General features: G+C 32.0%; 2 protein-coding genes across 2 annotated transcripts in view; both read right to left on the reverse strand.

Annotated features, from left to right (window-relative positions):
* Positions 1 to 10,139, reverse strand: part of LOC131041485 (protein neprosin) — a 42,706-nt gene extending 32,567 nt beyond the window's left edge. Inside the window, exons 1-2 of the mRNA XM_059209059.1 lie at positions 9,339 to 10,139; positions 9,103 to 9,189 (exon numbers count right to left, since the gene is read on the reverse strand). The gene's annotated coding sequence lies outside the window, so the exon portion shown is untranslated. The remainder of the gene's footprint in view (positions 1 to 9,102; positions 9,190 to 9,338) is intronic.
* LOC131856444 (probable 2' cyclic ADP-D-ribose synthase BdTIR) lies at positions 8,960 to 9,751 on the reverse strand. Its single transcript, XM_059208242.1, has 3 exons — positions 9,339 to 9,751; positions 9,103 to 9,189; positions 8,960 to 8,978 (listed from the first exon to the last, which is right to left on the reverse strand). The coding sequence occupies exons 1-3, from the start codon at positions 9,749 to 9,751 to the stop codon at positions 8,960 to 8,962; spliced, it is 519 nt and encodes a 172-aa protein (XP_059064225.1).
* Positions 10,140 to 19,879: the final 9,740 nt, after the last annotated feature.

Below are 19,879 nucleotides of genomic sequence, written 5' to 3' on the forward strand. Positions count from 1 at the left end.
CAAAATGTGCATTTTTACATTTCATGCATTTCCACTCATCCTAAACCTCTTAAAATGACTTATAAAAACTAAAATGACATGTCTAAATGCCAAATGAGGTGTTTCAAGACATTTTACACCAAAATGCAACTTTATGCCATTTTAGGCTTACAAGGGCTCATAAGCCAAATTTGAGTAAATACATGATCTAGTTGACATCCATCCTTCAAATTTATATCCAACACACGAGTGGACCTATGAGAAATCCATTATTCACAAACCTAAACCAAAATAAAGACTAGCACACCAAAATCTAGAAAATGCACTCAAACCTAGGTGCTCCTGCACCATACCCTCATGGAGGAGGAACATATTCAAAGAATAATCAACACCATCCTCCAATGGTTCATTCCAAATAGGGAGATCATTGAGAGAAGTGTTAAAAGTATTTTTTTGCATCAGTATGTCCTCTTTAAGGAGATAAAATTTGCGAGATGAATCACCAAAAGGGTCATAAAGGGAATTTTCATATAACTTTAATCCATGCAGCTTAAGAACATCCTATTGTAAAATTAAATTTGACATTTTTATAATTTAAGAAAAAAGAAACTTGTAATGAAATATAGAGGCATAAATTGGAACTAGGGTTTCACCAAATAGGATAAGGCCACTAACGAACCAAATTAATCTTTACATTGAAAGATGGGTGAACCTAATAAATATAGCCTCAAATCAACAAGGATAGGGCTGAGAATTCTTATTAAATTCAGCTGGTTAGGGTTAATTATCCTCTTTCTAAGATGAATTGCTAAAATGTTGAAATTAGCCAAATGTGCTGAAATTGAAGAGATTATGGATAAATATCGAGCTATAGTAGTCAAATAGAGCCATGAGCATGGATCTGAGCAAGATTTGAATGTTTGGATTTGTTCTCAAAAGTTCAACCTAAATTGAAAGAGAAGAAAAATTATTGGGAAGAGGGGTTGTCCTAAGTCAAATTGTAGTATGGAATCAACCTTGAATAAAATAATATAAATACTGAAATAATTACTTAAGGGAATATACCTTAGATCTAATGACGATTCTTTGCTCTTTGGATGTAATCACATATATTGTATGAAATGGCATATACATGACAAAACCATAATCACACACACATGCTTGTATAATAATGATGTAATTTTGCTCCACAAATCAAGAATATGCAACATTGAAGATCTCTAAAAATGCTTGTTAATGCTTCATGTATGCAAGGATGCTTGCTTGCTTGTTGACATAATGGATGGATAGATAGATAGATGAAAAATGAGTTGAGAAAGATGTCTTATATAGTGATTTCATCATTGAAATCATCTCTAGGACAACTTAGAATCAATATATTTTCACACGGAGCTAAATTTGAATAGAATAAGACCGACCAATTACCCTCCTAAAATTTGGGGAAACAAGCATGGCACTAAAATGTCAGGTGCCCCTGGTCCTGACAATTGTTTTTTGAAATTGTAGAGATACAAGTTATCGTGATTCTAATGCTAAATCAAGCTCAATGGCTCAAACCAAGATGTGTAGATATGCAAAATATGATTTGATAGTTGAAATTAAGATAGGATTAAGGATAAATTCAGATAAAATGATAAAGGGCATATCTAGAATTAAGGGCCCAAATAAGATTGTGATGATGTAATAAAGTGAAATAAGACTCATAATATTGAATTAAATATTAATTCATTATAATTAAAGTCATATAATGCATAGAGAAAAGGGAAATACCAAAATAGGTGCTAGGAGAGTGTGAAATTGGATAGATTAATGAAGGGTGTATAATTAATGACACTAGACTCTACAACATAGTTTAATTTCGCCAAAGTCATTGCTACAAGACCTACTCTCTATCTTCCATCAATAGTTTGAGAAGAGAAAGGTGGATTCTTCTCCTCTACATGACACACAAAACAAAACAGGTTGATCCACTATCCTTATTTTTATTCATTCTGATGGTTGAAGCTCTGATTAGAGCTATAACACTTGTGAGTCTTAGAGGTTCTTGGAAAGTTATTTGTATTCATTATCTTGGTTAAATCACATACTCACTATTTGCATATGACACCCTTATCTTTTTAAGAGCATCCATCAAGGAGCCAATTTAATAGAAATCATCATTACTACATACCATAAAAGGCAAATAGTAAATAATAAAGTCTAAAATCTTCTTCATCAATGCCCCTCCTTGAGTAAAAAATAGACTTGGCACATTTTGCAGTTATATAGTAGAAGATATTCCATGTAAAATACCTAGGAATTCTACTCTTATTAGGCAATAACAAGCCAAAATATGGAAGAACTTACTAACATTAGTCTCAAATAAAATCAGCTCGAGGAAAGTAAAATAGCTAATTCTAGGTGGGAAAATTCTTCTAATAAATGTAGTTCTCAATGGAATCCCCATATACAATAAAATAATCAAGGAACTTCAATCTAAAGTGAGATATTTTCTTTGGTTAGACAATCTTTGCACTTCCAATGAAATTTGAATAGGTGGAATTAAAAATTGGGAAGCAAAAAGTAGATCTCTAGGAGATAAATTGGTATGGAGAATCTACTCCATACCACATGCTTAGAAATTTTTATGTCTTTTGTTGGTCATTTAAAATCTTAAATTTATTTGAAATAATCTTAAATAAATTTGAAGAAAAATAGGCGCCTCTAAAAAGATATCTCTAGGCTTATTCTATATATATTATTAAATATATATAAGCTAGTTACAAATCACTCAAATTAATAGTAGCAACATTTCAAAAACTACATATTATCTTCTATATGTTTCAATTTTAAAATTTATTCTATCAATTTATATTTTTTTAAATCTTTTAACTATATCAATTTTTAGTTTTCTTATTTATATCGCTGCCTGAAACAATCCCCTCTCCATTGTAGATGCCATTGAACTACATAAAATAGTAATAGCATTATCAACATTATCAAATTCTTCACAGAGTAATAGCTTTTTATATAAAAAACAGTACTCGTAGACAACCCATAAGGTAATCGTATAATTTAGAAACAGAGAAACTCTTAAAAGATGAAGCAAGAAATATATGCTTCAATTTTCTTCGCCATTAAAATAAGAGGGGTACTGAAAACTAACATTGTCGTCAATAAGTATAATGTTTAATTTAGTTAATGCCCGTACGTAAGGTAATGCCACTCGTATTTTGTTGTGTTGTATTTTTATATTTGGGTTTAGTAATTTTTAGAGATACCCAGACTTGATATTTTATGTTTCATCAATGATTTTCATCTCAAGCCTCATTTGAAATTGATCTAATTAGTGTGCTAAGATTAATTCACTCCTTCAGTCGATTAACATATTTATTGGTCAGCTTATCTCTTATTCTCACTGAAAGATTTATTTTCATAATATTAAAAATTATTTAAATAAAATCATTAAAGTGATTCTTTTTTATTCTTATTAATTTGAAAAATTATATTTGAAACTTTTTATAAAATCATATTGTAATATATTTTTCAATTAACTAATAATATTAATTTTTATTATTATTCAGGTATAATATTTTGTTATTTTTTCAATACAATATCAACGAAAATACTATGGATGTTTCATTCTACATGTAACTACTATTATGGCGCGGAGAGGAATTTTCAATTCTGGTGTAGGCGGGAAGTCTTGTGTTGGCCATGCTATCGAGGATGCAAGCAGTAAGGAAGGATCACAAGATGCACCTTAGACTGTAGATCCTCAGGCGGATGGCAAGGATCCATTTGTTGGGGACCCACAAGGGGGTGAAAATCCCTTAGATCCAAGTGGAGGGGGAACGACACGTGGTGGTGGTACCCCAAGACAGGAACCCAATCAAGTGGATGTTTTCCGCCCCTAGTCCTCTTTGTTTCATGTCAAACCAAGCAGAAAGTCCTCTTTCCCTAAGGTACATAATATCTTTGATCCTACGCAAGGGAGATTTGCGATAGAAATTCCTGATCCTGTGATTGATCACAATATTGCTCTGATGGCCTTTTCTTTGGTTGGTAAATTCCTGGGTCCTAGACCTAATATTGATGTTGTTAGGGCATATGCTAGAGAAAAGTTTGTTCTTAAGGGACGGGTTGAAATTACTGCTATGCCAAAAGGAACTCTTTCCCTCACTTTTTATTGTGAGGAAGACATGACTAAGAGAAGACATGACTAAGATTCTTTGTGGCAGCCCTTGGGTGATAGGGAAAAATGCTCTGATGCTTCATAAGTGGTCATCATTGATGGATCTTAATGAATCCTTATTTGCTCAAGCCCTTGTGTGGGTAAGACTCTTGGGTCTTCCCTTGGAATTCTGGGTTGAAGATGTCTTTAATGGACTGGAAAGCTCTTTTGGTGAACTCATAGCCATTGATCCAACAATAGCTGCTAGAGGAAGACTCACCTTTGCAAGAATGTTGGTGTCTCATAAGGAACAGATATGCCTCTCTCAATAGAGGTTAACTCCAGGCTCGGGAAAGATCCAATAGTTGCAATATGAGTGTCCCTTTTGCATGCTTCCACTGCAAAAAGGCAGCGCATATTGTTAAGAAATGTCCATTCTAGGATGAAAAAGAGAAAGCCAAAAAATGGAGAAAGATGTAATGGAAGGCTAAAAATCCCAGTAAGAAGGTGGAAGAAGAGATACAAAATTTTATCATTCCCAATACCTTTGATCAAAAGAAAAATGCAAATAAGGAAGGTAGAGAGGAATCAAAGAAAGAGAATAAAGAAGGAGCCTAGACTAGAATAAAAGAAGGAGAAAATCCAAGCCCCAACTATGAAGAATAGAAGGAAGAAGAACTGGAGGAAGGGGAAATCCACGTGGTTCTGTAAGTGAATGATGAGGAGGAGGATTCGATCTCAGTCATAAAGGACTCGAATAGTGACGACATTCTTCCCAACTTCGAAGATGCCCAAGAATGCAATATTCTTAGAGGGGTTTCTTCCTCTGAGTCCCAGATGTTGATTAAGAATGTAAAGTCTACCTTTTTGACGTCACCAACAACCTCTCTTCTTAACATAAGCACTAAATGGGCGGATGAAGAAGGAAAAAATGCTATTATGCATAAAGTTGTTGCCTAGATCTTTCTAGATGATGAAATCTAGCATAATGACGCCACTGAGAGAAAGCAGGAAGGGAAAAAGGGTTCTAAATCTACTCCCCAAACTACTCCTGTAAAAATGAGCGGAAGAGCCAAATCTGATGTGGGCTCAATCCTATCAATACTAGGAAGGAAATCAATGAATTAAATGAGGGAATTGGAAGACAATAAGAATATTGCGGATGGTACCCATCTGGCCATCCCTGAGGTATGCTCTCTCAAACGAATATTAAGATTATTTCATGGAACATTCACAAACTTAATTGTCTACATAAACTGGGTTCTCAAGAACCTTGTTATGGATCATAAACCTGATATTGCTTTGATTCAAGAAACTAAAATGTCTAAGGATAAAGTGGAAAAAAAAAAATTGTTTAATAATTGTGGGGCCTTGGAAGGTAGCTTGGATGGTGCCTCTGTTGGCATAGTTCTCTTTTAGAACCTCCAACATGTTTAGGGGAATCTTGTTTGGTTAGATAATAACATGGTATTTGTTAGATTTCATCATATTAAAGATTGTACATCTTGGCTTTTATCTGATATCTATGCCCCGCATACTCGACAAGGGAGAAGCAAATTCTGAAAAAAGCTAGAATCTATCAATCTCAATTCAATACTGAAGATGGCTGGTCATGGGAGACTCCGAGTACATGGGATGAGAGCTTGCCTTGTGTGCAACATAACTATAACCGTGCCCTTCAAAGTTCTACAAGGCATAGTCCTTTTGAGGTCTGTCTTGGGTATAAACCATTGGCACCTATGGATATAGCTCTCCCTACCTTACAATTTGATTGTGCATTTAATGCTGGCAAGGAAGAAGATAGGGCAGAGAAATTCATTGATAAAATCCGACACTTGCAACAACAAGTTCATGAGGTTTTGGAGCAAAGCAACAAAAAGTATAAGGGTAGACATGATCAACACCGAACTCCTCATCAGTTTTCGGTTGGTGACAAGGTGTGGTTACAAATGTAGAAGGAGCGTCTTCAAGGACCAAGCAAGAAGCTTTCGTACCTCCGTTATGGACCATATACCATTATCAAGATAGTTGGTGAAAATGCTTTAGAGCTAGATTTACTACCATTTTTAGGATTGTATCCGGTTTTCAATGTCGGGCTGCTACGTCCTTATTTTTCCCCTTTGTTGGATATTTCCCAAGTTTCTGAATACCTCAATACTACAGAACTGAATCCAACTGCCAAGACTCTACTTTAGCGTGACTGTGTCAGTGAGGTTATTGTGAAGACTCTCATGAATCAAAAGATCCCTCTTTATCGGGTCGTTCGGGCTGACCGGTCTTCTCGTTAGGGCAAGTGGTTAAGTAAAGAACAGATTGAAGCACAATTTTCTCATTTGTTGCAATAGATTAGTGTAATGGGGTCCATTGCTTGTCAAGGAGGGAGGAATGATATGAAGGTTCCAGAGATGCAAAATTAGTTCAAAATTAAAATTAAAATTTTCATATTAAAATATTTCACTCTTTTCTAATAGCCAGCTTACCATTTCGAATTCTGATGGTTGTGACTCTTGGTACTCTTGGTGTTCTTGTAGTTGTTTATATTCTGGATTTTTGAAATGAGAAGTTAGTTTTTTTTTTGCTTACAACTCTATTTTCTATTTTGCATCCTTCTTGTACTGAGAATAATACCGCAGTTTCCTACACCAGATATTATTTCTTTTGATATCGTTTGAACTCCTACCTCAATTGAGATCGTCAAATATTATTATAAGTGACCTCATGTTGAGGTCACATGTCTATCCAATTTCTAACGTGTAGATTTAATCATCTTTTACTAACATATGTACAAAAGGGTGCAATGGTCAATCAATAGTAATAAGATATGCATTAACTAACATAATAATTTCTAGTATGACACACTAATTTTAGTCTTAATATTAATTAAATCTTAGGAATACCAATTCTAATTTTAATTGGATTCTAATGCTAACCTTAATCTTAATTTAATTATAATCTTAACTCAAGTTTTATTCTAGAATGGTAATCCTATACTTGAATCGTAATGCTAACTCAAATTTTTAGTGAACCCTCTAACCTTAATTTAGATAAAACAAGGTACATATTATTTAATTTTAATATATACTATTTAATATTTATATAATTCAATTCATAAAACATCATATTTTACAAATTGTAATAAAATAATTTATACATTTTCTAATTATTTTATTATTCAAAAATCATTGCTAAGTCTTTTAAATTTTCAATATTTTAAAAATATTTAATAATTCTTTTTAATTTTATAGAATTATCAAATACAACATATAATTATAAAGTTTTTAAAAGTGGCAACAAAAAATATATCAAACGAATTTTGTGACAATAGAGTTAAAACTATTATTAATATTTACTTTTTACAACAAAATATCATTAAGTTTAATTATTACTTTAAAAAAATAGTAAGATAGTAAGATAGTTCAAATATTGTAAAGATCAATATAAAATAATTGTATTAAAAAAATTAAATTTATATATTTTGAAAAAAAATTATTATTTATTTTAAATAAAAAAATGTTAAAGATATTTTTAGAACAATTTATACACAATATTATTTTTAATATTTTTCTTACAATAATTAATTAAAAGTTAAATAACATCAACTCTAATGTAATTGAGTGCTAATACTAACTCTGTCTTAAAATTTATCTTAGAATAAAAACTTTCATTTAACTAACCCTTAACATTCACATAAGTTAGCCTTAATTAAATTGAGGATTGTAATTAAATTCATAAATATGGTAATCTACATATTTTAATAAAATATTTTTAAAAATTTCTAATAAATTTTTATTGCAAAGTAATTTTTATATGATTTAAATTCTTAAAATATTTAAGCTCCACTTCTTTATGTCTCTCTCTACCCAATCCTTCAAATGCAATCTGGAGCTAATCTAAGTTTGCAAATTACTATCTATCATATCTTGGCATTCTCTAAACATCTTAACCATGATGGAAAACATTAATGCTAAAAAGGTCGCACAATCAAATCCAGAAACAACAAAGTTAAAGAAAAACAGAAAACTAAAAAGAAAATTGTACAATAGGGGAAGAGCACCAGTAGCCGTCATAGCTAACTTCACGCACCCACACATCCTAAAGGGTACGTCGGATTTTGATTTTGATTTATAGCTATTGATCTGGCTTCTGGGTAGTAACGATGCACGTTGTGGAATCAGTTATGCGCATAGAGGTCAAAAAGTACACAAAAATGATCACCTATTGATACAAAACAAATTTATTAATAGTGTTTTCACTATGACGGCTATTGGAGGGTCAACATGACAATAAAGTGACGGTTATTGAAACTATGTTATCTATTGGTGCTCTTCCCGTAATGCAAAATCTGAAACCATAAAAATCCAATGACAACAGGAGACTCCCGCCCAAAGGAATAATTAATTAATTAAAAATTAAAATACATCAGCTTTTTTTATTTTCAAAGAACAACTGATTTTTATATTCATTTAATTAATAAATAACGTCATCTGTGAATCCAATTAAGGGCATCGAATTAAATACATAGAGTGGGTGAATCCAATCTACAAGCCAGTCATGCATGCATAACATGGATCGTGATGGCCGTGGGGAAATGATTATGTAGAAACATAAGACATTTCTACGACACCAGAAAGGAAATAAAATATGAGATAAAAAATTATGTAGGATCCAAAGTTCTTGCACAGAGGTTTGTTGGCACAATCAAGTGCCAATAACAATCATCTAGGGCTCACCCACCATTAGTAGTGTCTTCACAGCCAAGATGGACTTAACATTTTCAGTGAAGATTTCATTTTGCATTTATTTCTGTTTTTTAAAGCTTAAATTTTATCAAATTGCAAACTTAATGCTGATACACATATAACAAACAAAGCAAAAGATAATCAAATGAAGAATATTATAGAAATTTAAAAAAAAAACATTATCGAAGATTTGATAAGCTAAATTCAGGAGGAAGATCATTTCGTACTTACCCCAGATTCTCTTTCTTAATTATGTCGCCAGTAAAAAGGGAAGCTTGTTGGAGTGCCTGTTTGCAACGTTGCAGTTCTGAAGGGTATCTGCTCAGGTGGAACATAATACAAGCAAAACGCAAAAAAACTCATCTCAACTCAGCTTCGATATAAAGCCAAGTAAATCACTTTTAAAAAAATTAATAATTGAGAACATTAATTAACAAGGTGCCGAATGAAGAGCATTACAGTTCTACCTTTTCCTCTCTACATAATCAGAAAAGGCACCTTTATAAATTCCTTTTCCTTCAATCGCCCATCTTAAATCAGAAGGATCAACATGATAGAAAATGGGCATAAATTTGCTGGGGGTTTGTAGCATACAAAACAATTGGGCCAAACACCAGGGGGATTGTGCATAATGTTCAGAAAATATGGCGATATGAAGAGAAGAACTTTTGATTGCTTCTTCTATGGCTTTGGGAAAGTAATCCGCAAGATCCAACTCATCTTTATCCAGAAACACTTTCAATCCCGTGGCATCTAAGGAATCGTAGATCTTGCTGGCGAGAGTGTGTTTGACATCTTGTCCACAATGATTTATGAATATATCATAGGGCAAGAGTTTGGTTCCAGATGAGGATGCAACAAAAGTAGAAGCAGATGGCATTTATTGCATCAAAAGTACCAGCAGTGTAGGAAGAGGATACCATTAGATAATATTGAAACATTACTGCATCAAAAGCACCACTACTACGATAAGAGTATGCCATTCGATACAATTGAAACATTATTGCATCGAAAGCACGAATACTGCTAGAAGAGCATGCCACTAGATACAATTGAAACATTACTGCATCAAAGGCGCCACTACTGCTAGAAGATGTTGCCATGAGATATAAACTAAAACAAAGAAAAATGCTTCACAGCTAAGGTTGAGGCTTTGCTATAAATTAAGGCAGACAGAAAACAGACAAAGCTGGCTTAACGCAGAAATGATTGAAAGAGAAGAAGCTGATGGGAATGGTGTAGAGCAGATGGACTTGAATTGCATATTAAAAAAGAAGAAAGAATGCATAGCAGAGAATGAGTGGACAATATTCGCGCGGGAAAAGGGAACGTAACTGACTAAGCCCACCAAACCGTAGACGCTTCTTTTTAAGTTATCAGCTTTTGCTTTTGCCGAAGGCGTTTGGAAAGAGGAGACGAGTCGGTAGTGGAGAATAATTTTTTCCCCTTTTCACTGTTTTTGCCCAGTAAAGCGCGTTGAAGGCCGTAGACGATATTCTTTCCGTGTCTTCAAAGAAGAGAAAAATAGATTAACTGGTTTACTAATACGAAAGCACTCCTTAAAAGTCGCAACTTTCACTCTCACAACTCAGTCTTGTCCCCTCACGACTACACCAAACAATCCTCCAGTGAATAAAAAAACTTGCGTAGGGATGAGGTTTGATTGTATAAAGTTTTAGATTTCCTTTTTCTTTTTTACATTTAATTTTAACTTTGTTTTTTCTTTAATATACTATTTATGGCATTTATACTTTGAAATTATTTTATTTCAAAATTTTATTTTTAATTTTTATTATATACAATAATATTTTATAATATTTTGTATATTTTAAATAGAATAGTGGGTCTCATTTTGTGTTTTAGATTATCTATACTTATTGTTTAAATTTAATAATTTAAATTGGTTCATAGATTTTTAATCTAAATATTTTTTAAAGAACTTAGAATAGATACATCTAGTAGAAATAAAGATCCATGCATAAATGTTAGATCTTTTTATTTTTATATAAGGATAGCAAGGATTGGTTAAAAATTTCTTAATGTATATTGGATTGTCTTTCACCAATCTTAGTAAGGATAGGTTAAGAAACATCATTATTAGTAAGCCTATAGTATTACATGATTAAAAATAATGGAAGCAATCTTTTGGACTTGCATTTACTCTATTACATGAGAGTGCATTTACTAGGTTAGTGAAGTAAAATATGAGTCCCACTCTCACAAAGGAAAAGACTACTGAGTAGGTCACACTTCATATAAAACAACCATCTAAATCTTTCAATGAATACTTTTGCACCTCTAGAATATCTACTTTAAGTATATACATGATGGATATTAGCAAATTAGAGAGCATGAAGATGGTTAAAAAGAGAGAACTTAGGCACAACTATTATTGACATTTCACTTCACTTCAAACATGATTTCTTGTTGAGAAGATATTTCAAGTAAGATCTTATACTCAAATAATTGGACATAATCACTCCCCTCTTTACCCTATTCAAAAAAGTGGAGCTTATTCATTAGCAAAAGATATCATTGTAGGTTTCATGTGCAACATCAAATTACCCTCACCTCATCATCATTGTTGCCTCTAGAAAGTCCTCTTTTATTCATACAAATCAATATAATCCCCAAGATCCAAAAATTGAGAGTTTTGAAATTTATGCAATCAAACAAACCATCACTTCAAAAAATTTATTATATGAATAATGTCTACATTTTCTAGGGTTTTACTTGCTAGCATGAAGGGTTTTATTTGTTTTCCCTAGTCTAAACCTTAGGTGTTTAATGGTTCTATGGCTTTTGCATTTTAATTTGGCATTGACTTGCTAGCTGAAGTTGCTGATAACTTAAGTTATAATTTAAGTCCTTTGTTTCGATTGAGTTATTTGTCCCCATTCCTCAGAGACTAGCTATTGGAAATTTCCCTCATGCTCTTTAAAAATTCTTAAATCATCTTGTATGCTTTATGATGTTAGTCATTGTCTTTATCCTACGACAAATCTAGATTTTTATTTATTATTGCATTATTCAATGTTAAGTGATCATGGGTTTGGTTTTGATAACATGTCTATGTTTGTGATTTTGCAATGTTTTGCCACCTATATATGTCAATATCTCCACGTGGTTGAGCCCCTATCTAGTTAATGCATGGTATTGTCTCTCAATTATATTGCATTTTCACTCTTCATCATAGGCTCTCATCTATAAAATATCATCAATTTGCAACATGAGAGGGTGGTGATGCATGTCCCATTATGTGAGAGCATGCCTTAGAGTTTAGCTTTTCTAGCAAAACAAGTGGCCCCACCATTCTCAAGGTTGGCATCCACATGTCAAACTCTAATTTCATTTCAGAAGGATGAATGAATGAAAGATTTTAATGTTGTCCACGAGACTAAATAGTCTATGGGACCAAAGAAGATTGGTTGTTTGGTTAATTTTGTCTTCCTCAAATAATTGGTGTATGTTATCAACTTTTAAGCGGAGCATTCCATTATGAAGTGCCAAATTGTTCAGTTTATGCTACCCCCTTCTTATATAAATCACACAAACTCACTCTTCCTAAGTTTCGTTGGGTATTTTTCCTTAGAAAGACCTAAAATTATGAAACAATAAGATTTTGATGTGTGTGCGATAGAATTCCATGTGTAAAGTTATCCATGTGTCATATTCCTGCAAACCATCTTTACATCATGTGTTTGACATGAAATGAAATTAATCCACAGGTCCATGTGGGACCGTTAGGCTGAGGCATAAGTTGTCTTGTCACTTAATTAAAGAAAAGTTTTTTTTCAAATAAAGAATTATGCAACGACCATTATTTTGTTGTGATCGATGAAGATCTTTGGTCCAAAGCCAATGTTGCAAAAATAAAACTAGGTGGTTCACGTGTATAGCCTTTTATAGTGAATTCCATTAATATTTATCAAGTTTACCCAAAATTTTGATGCATCTATAATCAACTAAGTTCTATAAAGAAACAAAAGGAGTCTTGTGTAAATAATTATCAGAATTCAACCTATCTAAGTGCTTACACAGAAAATTTAGAATTGTCAAAAGCGGTAATCCGTGAGTGAAGTGCTCTTCCATAAATTGTTTTATATTCTTTTGTTAAATTATTGTAGAACAGATTATAAAAATTATAAGCCTCTATCAATTTCATATAAGAAAAGAAGTTTTTCTAGAAAACTCAAAAGCAATAGCTTTCTACTTTAAACCCATGTCTTAGCAATATGGATTTGGAGATAAACTCATGTTTGATTATTCTTGATTTTAGGTTCATTTTTAAAAACTTGATGCAATATCCTATTCATCTTTCTCCTCGTGGACTATGATGCCCAACAGCATTATTCTAGTGGAATAGTGTGCCTAGCGCTCCCATCCAAATAATTGGGCTGCAAATTTTTAATTATAATGTTTGACTTTGCAAATATTGGGAAATTCCCCCCTCGATATTAGCCTTCCCCAGATATTAAACCAGAAAAAATGTAAGTTGCATATAAATATAACTTCCTCTCTTATTTAAATTTGAAGTATACATATAAATATAACTTCCTCTCTTATTTAAATTTGAAGTATACGATTCAATTCCTATGAGCTTTCAATCAAGCTTAATTGAGTACATATTTGTATGAACAAGGAAGTCAAGCATTCAAAATTCAACAATCATGATCAAGATTTATGAATTCCTTAATAATGAAGCCATGCATTAACATTATTCAAGAAACATCAAGCCAAGGGTTTCATTTCTTTGCTAAAAATATGCAATTCAAGTATTTCCATTAAAGTTTCAATTTATATCCTTTTTAAGGATAAGCCCACTTTTCATCAATCATTGCTATAGTGGAGGTAGGAACACCAACATGAGGTTTGACTTAGTCAAGCCCCTATACAAATAAATAATTTTCTCTCATTTTGTGTGTATAGGTTTAGATCCGATCGAAGAGAGTGCTCTAGTTATGAAGAGAAGATAATGATAGATGATCCCAATTTTTGAATAGGAAAACACACCTACACTAGGGTTCCTTCCAACCATGTCCAATGCTTTTTGGCTGAATTTTGGAGAGGGAGACCTAGGGGACCTTTTGATCTTGATTCTAAAATTTTATACACCCTCCAACTATGTCAGACAATTTTGAGCCCAAATATCAACTATAGGTTCCTCTTTGAATCCTCTTTCTAGATCTGAGCTACTTTGTTATTTTTTTGTTATGTATTTCATTGTTATTGTTGAAATTCATCAATTTGTTATCATTATACTAGATTCAATTTACAATATCAATTCCATTAGAAAAAAATAATTATAGAACCTTAGCTTTTATCTCTCCTATTAAGACTGCAGATGAACATATTTCTAGTTCTAATGATATGCCATAGAAATTTGAGATTTTAGTTTACATTTATAGGCTAGGATCTCATTTCTCATCAGTATCAATATGGAAAACTTGACATCTTGCATTTATTTTGATTTGATTTTTTGAATGAAGACTCTATATAATAAATAGAATTATGCTATTTTGATCTTCATAATAAATAAAATGAGTAATAGTTTTTTTTTAAACCAAAGAAATAACAAACAATATCTTTTTTATGTGGTGAAGACATTCTATAATAACATGAATACATCCAAAAGCTACAATAACTAGAAAATAAAACTTTTAAATTATCATATGAATATACAATATTTACTATAGCTTTAAAAATAAAATCAAACAATTAAAAAATAATCAATAGTAATTTTTTTTTATCAAATTACACACAAATATAATAAAAATTCAAATAAATATAAAGTAGACAATATGGTAAAATAAAATAATCCTTAATAAAATTTAAAATTTATGTTTACTCTTGATTTTTTCTGGATTCAATTATGTATGTATTTTTTATCATCAACATTTCGAATTGCAATCCGTGATTCATCATCGGGATGAGAAATTCCAAGGAAATAAAAAATAGTGAGTTGCAGATTTGAGAGAGATTAAAAAGAGATGATGGGTAGGAGAGGGGACGGGGATCAAGGGAGAACAATAATAAAAAAACTAGAAAAATAAAGGAGAAAAAAACCAAATAGCCAAAGAGACCACCTACAAGCTAGAGGACAAACAACCTACAAAATAACAATCAAAAGAAAAAACAAATTAAAAAGGACAAGGGGAAAAAACCACAAGAAAAAATAACAACAAAAATAAAGACACTAACAAAATTAAAATATTAAAAAACCATATTAGCTTTTACTTTATTAGCTTTTTATTAGCTATAAATAAAGTAAAAGCTTAATAAAAAAGACACGAATATATATATATATATGAAAATATGAAAAAATAACAAAAAGAGAACAAATACACAAATGTAAATATAAATAAAAATAAATATAAAAAAGAGTAAAAACAAAGATCAAAGCTACACACTGAAAGAAAAACAAAAACATTGATAAAAAAGCTCCTCAAAAGAGAGAAAAACCTAAGATGAAGAGAAGAGATAAAACCCCAAACAAAGGGAGAGACACAACAAGAGAGGGGGAGAAAAACAAAAGAAGAAGAGGGGGGTGGGGAATGAGCAGAGGAAAATGACCAAAGAAAAGGGGGGAGAAGTCAAGGAGGGGTGCGGTGATGATGTTTGAGGAATGAAAGAAACGGGTGCCAAAAGATAATGAGGTTCAACCCATCATCACGATTAAGATTGGATGGATGATTAAAAATTTCAATAGCCTTTTTTAATTTCCTTTTAAAAAATTTGTCCTCCCTACACAATATCTGAGTATCCTCCAAACAAATATGATTCTTGGTGGTTGACGAATTCTCAATTAAGGTCAATTTGAGGAAATAGAACAAAAATAAAGGAGAAAAAAACCAAATAGCCAAAGAGACCACCTACAAGCTAGAGGACAAACAACCTACAAAATAACAATCAAAAGAAAAAATAAAGAAAAAACAAATTAAAAAGGACAAGGGGAAAAAACCACAAGAAAAAATAAATTAAAAACATATTTAACCTAAGTCTAACTTAACACAAACTTTAAACAGAACTCTAACTTAATCATAATCCAAACTTAATTTTTGGATTGTATTTAATATATAATGTATTTATTAGTATATCATCATAATAAATGTATAATATAATAATTAAACACAATAATATAAGAATCCTAATGTTTATCAATATGACACTAACCCTAACTTAATCTTAAATCTAATTATATTTTTAATTGAACCTTAACATATTTAACGAAAGCCTAACCTAGCACCAACTTTAAGCATAACCCTAATTTAACCATAATCTTATCTCTATTTGAAATGTGAACTTAATTTTTGTAGTGTATTCAATATATCATACATTTATTAGTATGGAATATAGAAGATAGCTAAAATATTTAAAAATATTAAACAATCATAAAATTTGAATTATTAATGTCAAGAGGCATTCTACAATGGTAGAAAGGGGTGAAGTGTAATGGTGTGAGTGTGTTAACGTTTTACCTTTTAGCTTAGATTTAATAATAATTCACATGTCAAAATATTAATATTAATTCTAAAGATAATATTTTCAAAATAAACACCATATAAAATAAAATATATTCTCATCAAAATTATAAGTTGTATATAGAAAAATTAATATAAAATAAAAACAAATATATTAAAAAAATCTATCATTTCATAGTTACAACATGTAGAAAATTTTATATTTAAAATATTTTTAAAATGATCATAAGTGTAGAATTTAAATGTAAAAAATTTGATGCCAGTTATCAAAAGAAAAATTTGTATTAGAAAAAGAAAAAAAAAATATGGATGTTGGCAATATTCTGGATTTGGTTAAGTGTTGTCATTGATGTCAACACTGTATCCTAGTTGGAGACTATCCCAGTTGGATCTATCTCAGTTAGTCTTGGTGATCATCTTGGTTTTGGCTGTGATTCTGATCAAGTATGATCAGATCTTTGGAATCAATTTTCGATGCTTATTCTGATTGTAATAAGCTTTCTATATTCTGGTGGTTCATGATTTGGTTATCGCTTTTGGTATGTACCAGTACCCAACTAGCTTTTGGCTTTACCGGCTTGCCTAGCGTTCTCGGTTAGCTTTACCTGTATGCACTATTTGGTGACTTGGTTAGTGGATTTTGGGTCCGGCTTATGGAATCCATTTCTATCAAGTTGTTGGTGCTTCTTGATCATATCTTGATCTTTTGGTGACTTTGCATTAGATGATGTGTTATTATGATGGTCCTATTTGAATCTAGTTAAACTTTCTATTATTTCACTAAGGGTTTCTACTGGTTGGTGAAGCATGTTGTATTTTGGTCTTAACAGAATTTCCGATGGATATAATTGTTTGGATATTTGATTTAGGTCTGTGTTATGTAATGAAAATCATAATATTGGTATAGTGGTATCGTGTGATGTAATTTTTATAATTATGGGTTAATGGGTTTAGGGTTTATCTGACCTTGTCAATAAGGTTGATGATCTGTATTTATAGGTAACTTATTCATGTAATTTAGGTATGCATGGTTAGGGGTGGTTATGCCTGCACTATCATAGAAAGATTATGTGCGAATAGAGTCATATCATTCTAGTGAAGGTTTGTAGGGTTTTGTATTGCAAAGAAGACATCAGTGCTTAACCGGAACTATTTTAGGCATTAGTAGATGCTACTTTCATAGTTCACTTCTTTCTAGATTGTAGTTCGATGTATATGTAAGTCAATGAGACTTCCCTTTGTGATGAGCAATGTACTCTAGGTAGTTGGCCTATTTGCAAGTGCAGACACCATTCTAATTATTCATAATACTACTGTAGAGTATTCATCTGATTGTGGGTAGGGTTTCCCGCTATGGTTTTTCCCTTTCCGGGTTTTCCATGTCAAAATATTGGTTCTATGTGTGTTTTGCATTCATGTCATGTATCTTTCATTGTGTTGTGCTCTAGTATAAGTTTTAAAATTGAATTGAATGTTGTAACTGTTAGTAAATAGATTCACCCCCCCTCTCAATTTACTACTGGTATCAAAGCAAGGTCCTCTCTACAGAAGCTTAATCACTTGAGGAGATTCGATGGCATTAGCATCTAGTTCTACATTCAATCCCTAGCAGAAGGAGAGTCCCAGATTTGATTCTACAAATTATAAAATATGGAAGGAGTGAATGAAGATTCCTCTTAGATGTCTTGGAATTGAAGTTTTCGAGATAGTGGAGAAAGGGTATATACATCATGATCCTAATTCTAGAACACCAACACTTGCTAATGAAAAGAAGAGAGCCCAAAATGATGTGAGAGAAAAATAAGAATTGTTAAGTGCCCTATCTAATGAAAAGCTATTGAACGTCATAGAATTGGAGAATTTTAAGCAGATCTGGTTGAACCTTCAAACTCTTTATGAAGGTGACCAGGCAGTGAAGATTTCTAAACTTGAAGGTTTTCGGGTAAGGTATGAAACTTTGAAGAAGAAAGAAGATGGGAAGATAATTTCTTTCATGGATAGAGTCAATGAGATTGTCATGGGTATCAAATGCTATGGTGGATTAGTCAGTGAGGATAAGATAGTGTCAAAAGTTTTGAGAGTTCTACCTCCAACTTACAAGATAAAGGCTACTATTGTCAATGAACTCTCGACAATGTCAAGTACCCCTGTGACCAAAGATACATTACTTGGGAAATTGACTGCTTTTGAACTTGAAGAACTTGGAGATCAGAGTGCTACTAAAACTAAGACTACATTTAAAGCATCTGCCTCTGGTAAGAAGAAGATAGATTGGAAAGAAGTATTAAGGAAAAGTCCCTTTTAAATATTTTTCATGTAATAAGATTGGTCATTTTGCATCTAGATGCCCTGAAAGAGCTACTAGGAATCATGAAAGATTTATGAAGAATTATAAGCCTAATCCTAAATATCAGAGCACACCTAGATTCAAAAGAAATAAGGATAAATCATGTTATTAGGTTGGTGATTATTTCAGTATTACTGATGATGATGATGATGATGATGATGACCCTATGAGTGGATCTTGTAATGGAGCCTCATCCAGGAAAGATTGGGTCTTTATTGCTATTAAGGATGATTCTCCAAAATCTGTCATTGAAACAACTCATACTGAAGAAAAGGCTTAAGCTACAAAAATTGAAGAGAAGGATGAATGGGTTATGGATAGTGGTTTCTTGCATCACATGACTGGTGACAACAGAAACTTTTTTACATTGCAACGATTTGATGGTGGATTGGTCAAATTTGGAGACAACAAGGCATGCAGGATCAAAGGCAAAGGAACAATATCATTGGATGCTAAGACAAATAGCGATAATTTTTATTATGTTTAAGTGCTTAAAGCATAAAATTTTAAGTGTAGGTCATATGGTGGATAAAGGATTTCATTTGCAATTCAAAGATGGAAAATGTAATATCGTCAATAAATTTGGATTGGAGATTGCTTCCGTAACTCAGACCAAAGTTAATATCTTTCATTTGAACTCCAGTGAGAAGGTTGCTTGATTTCTCAGATTGACGAAAGTTGTTTATGGCATGAGAGGATGTGTCATGTAAATTTTTATTGCATAGTGAAGATCAGTTCAATATCGGCTATTAGGGATTTGCCCAAAATTGTTAAACCATATAATCTGATATGTAGAGAATGTCAAATGGGTAAGCAAGTTACAACTTCTTCCAGAAGTATACATGATAAATATAATGAAGTTCTTGATCTTATTCATACTAATTTGTGTGGACTGGCAAGGGCTAAAAGTTTTCTAGGTGATAGACATTTTATGTTACTTATTGATGACTATTCTAGAATCATGTGGGTAGCATTTTTGAAAGGAAAATCTAAAGCTCTGGAGAAATTCAAAATCTTTAAATCTATGGTTGAGACTGAGATAGGATTGAAGATAAAATGCTTGAGATCAGATCACGATGGTGAGTTTACATCTGGTATGCAAAACTAAATCACTCTGAAGATCAAATCATTGGAGATAAAAGGAAAGGTGTGGTGACTAGGAGAAGGTTGGCTACTGAAG

Source organism: Cryptomeria japonica, chromosome 7, assembly GCF_030272615.1.
Source record: "Cryptomeria japonica chromosome 7, Sugi_1.0, whole genome shotgun sequence".
Lineage (NCBI taxonomy): Eukaryota > Viridiplantae > Streptophyta > Pinopsida > Cupressales > Cupressaceae > Cryptomeria > Cryptomeria japonica.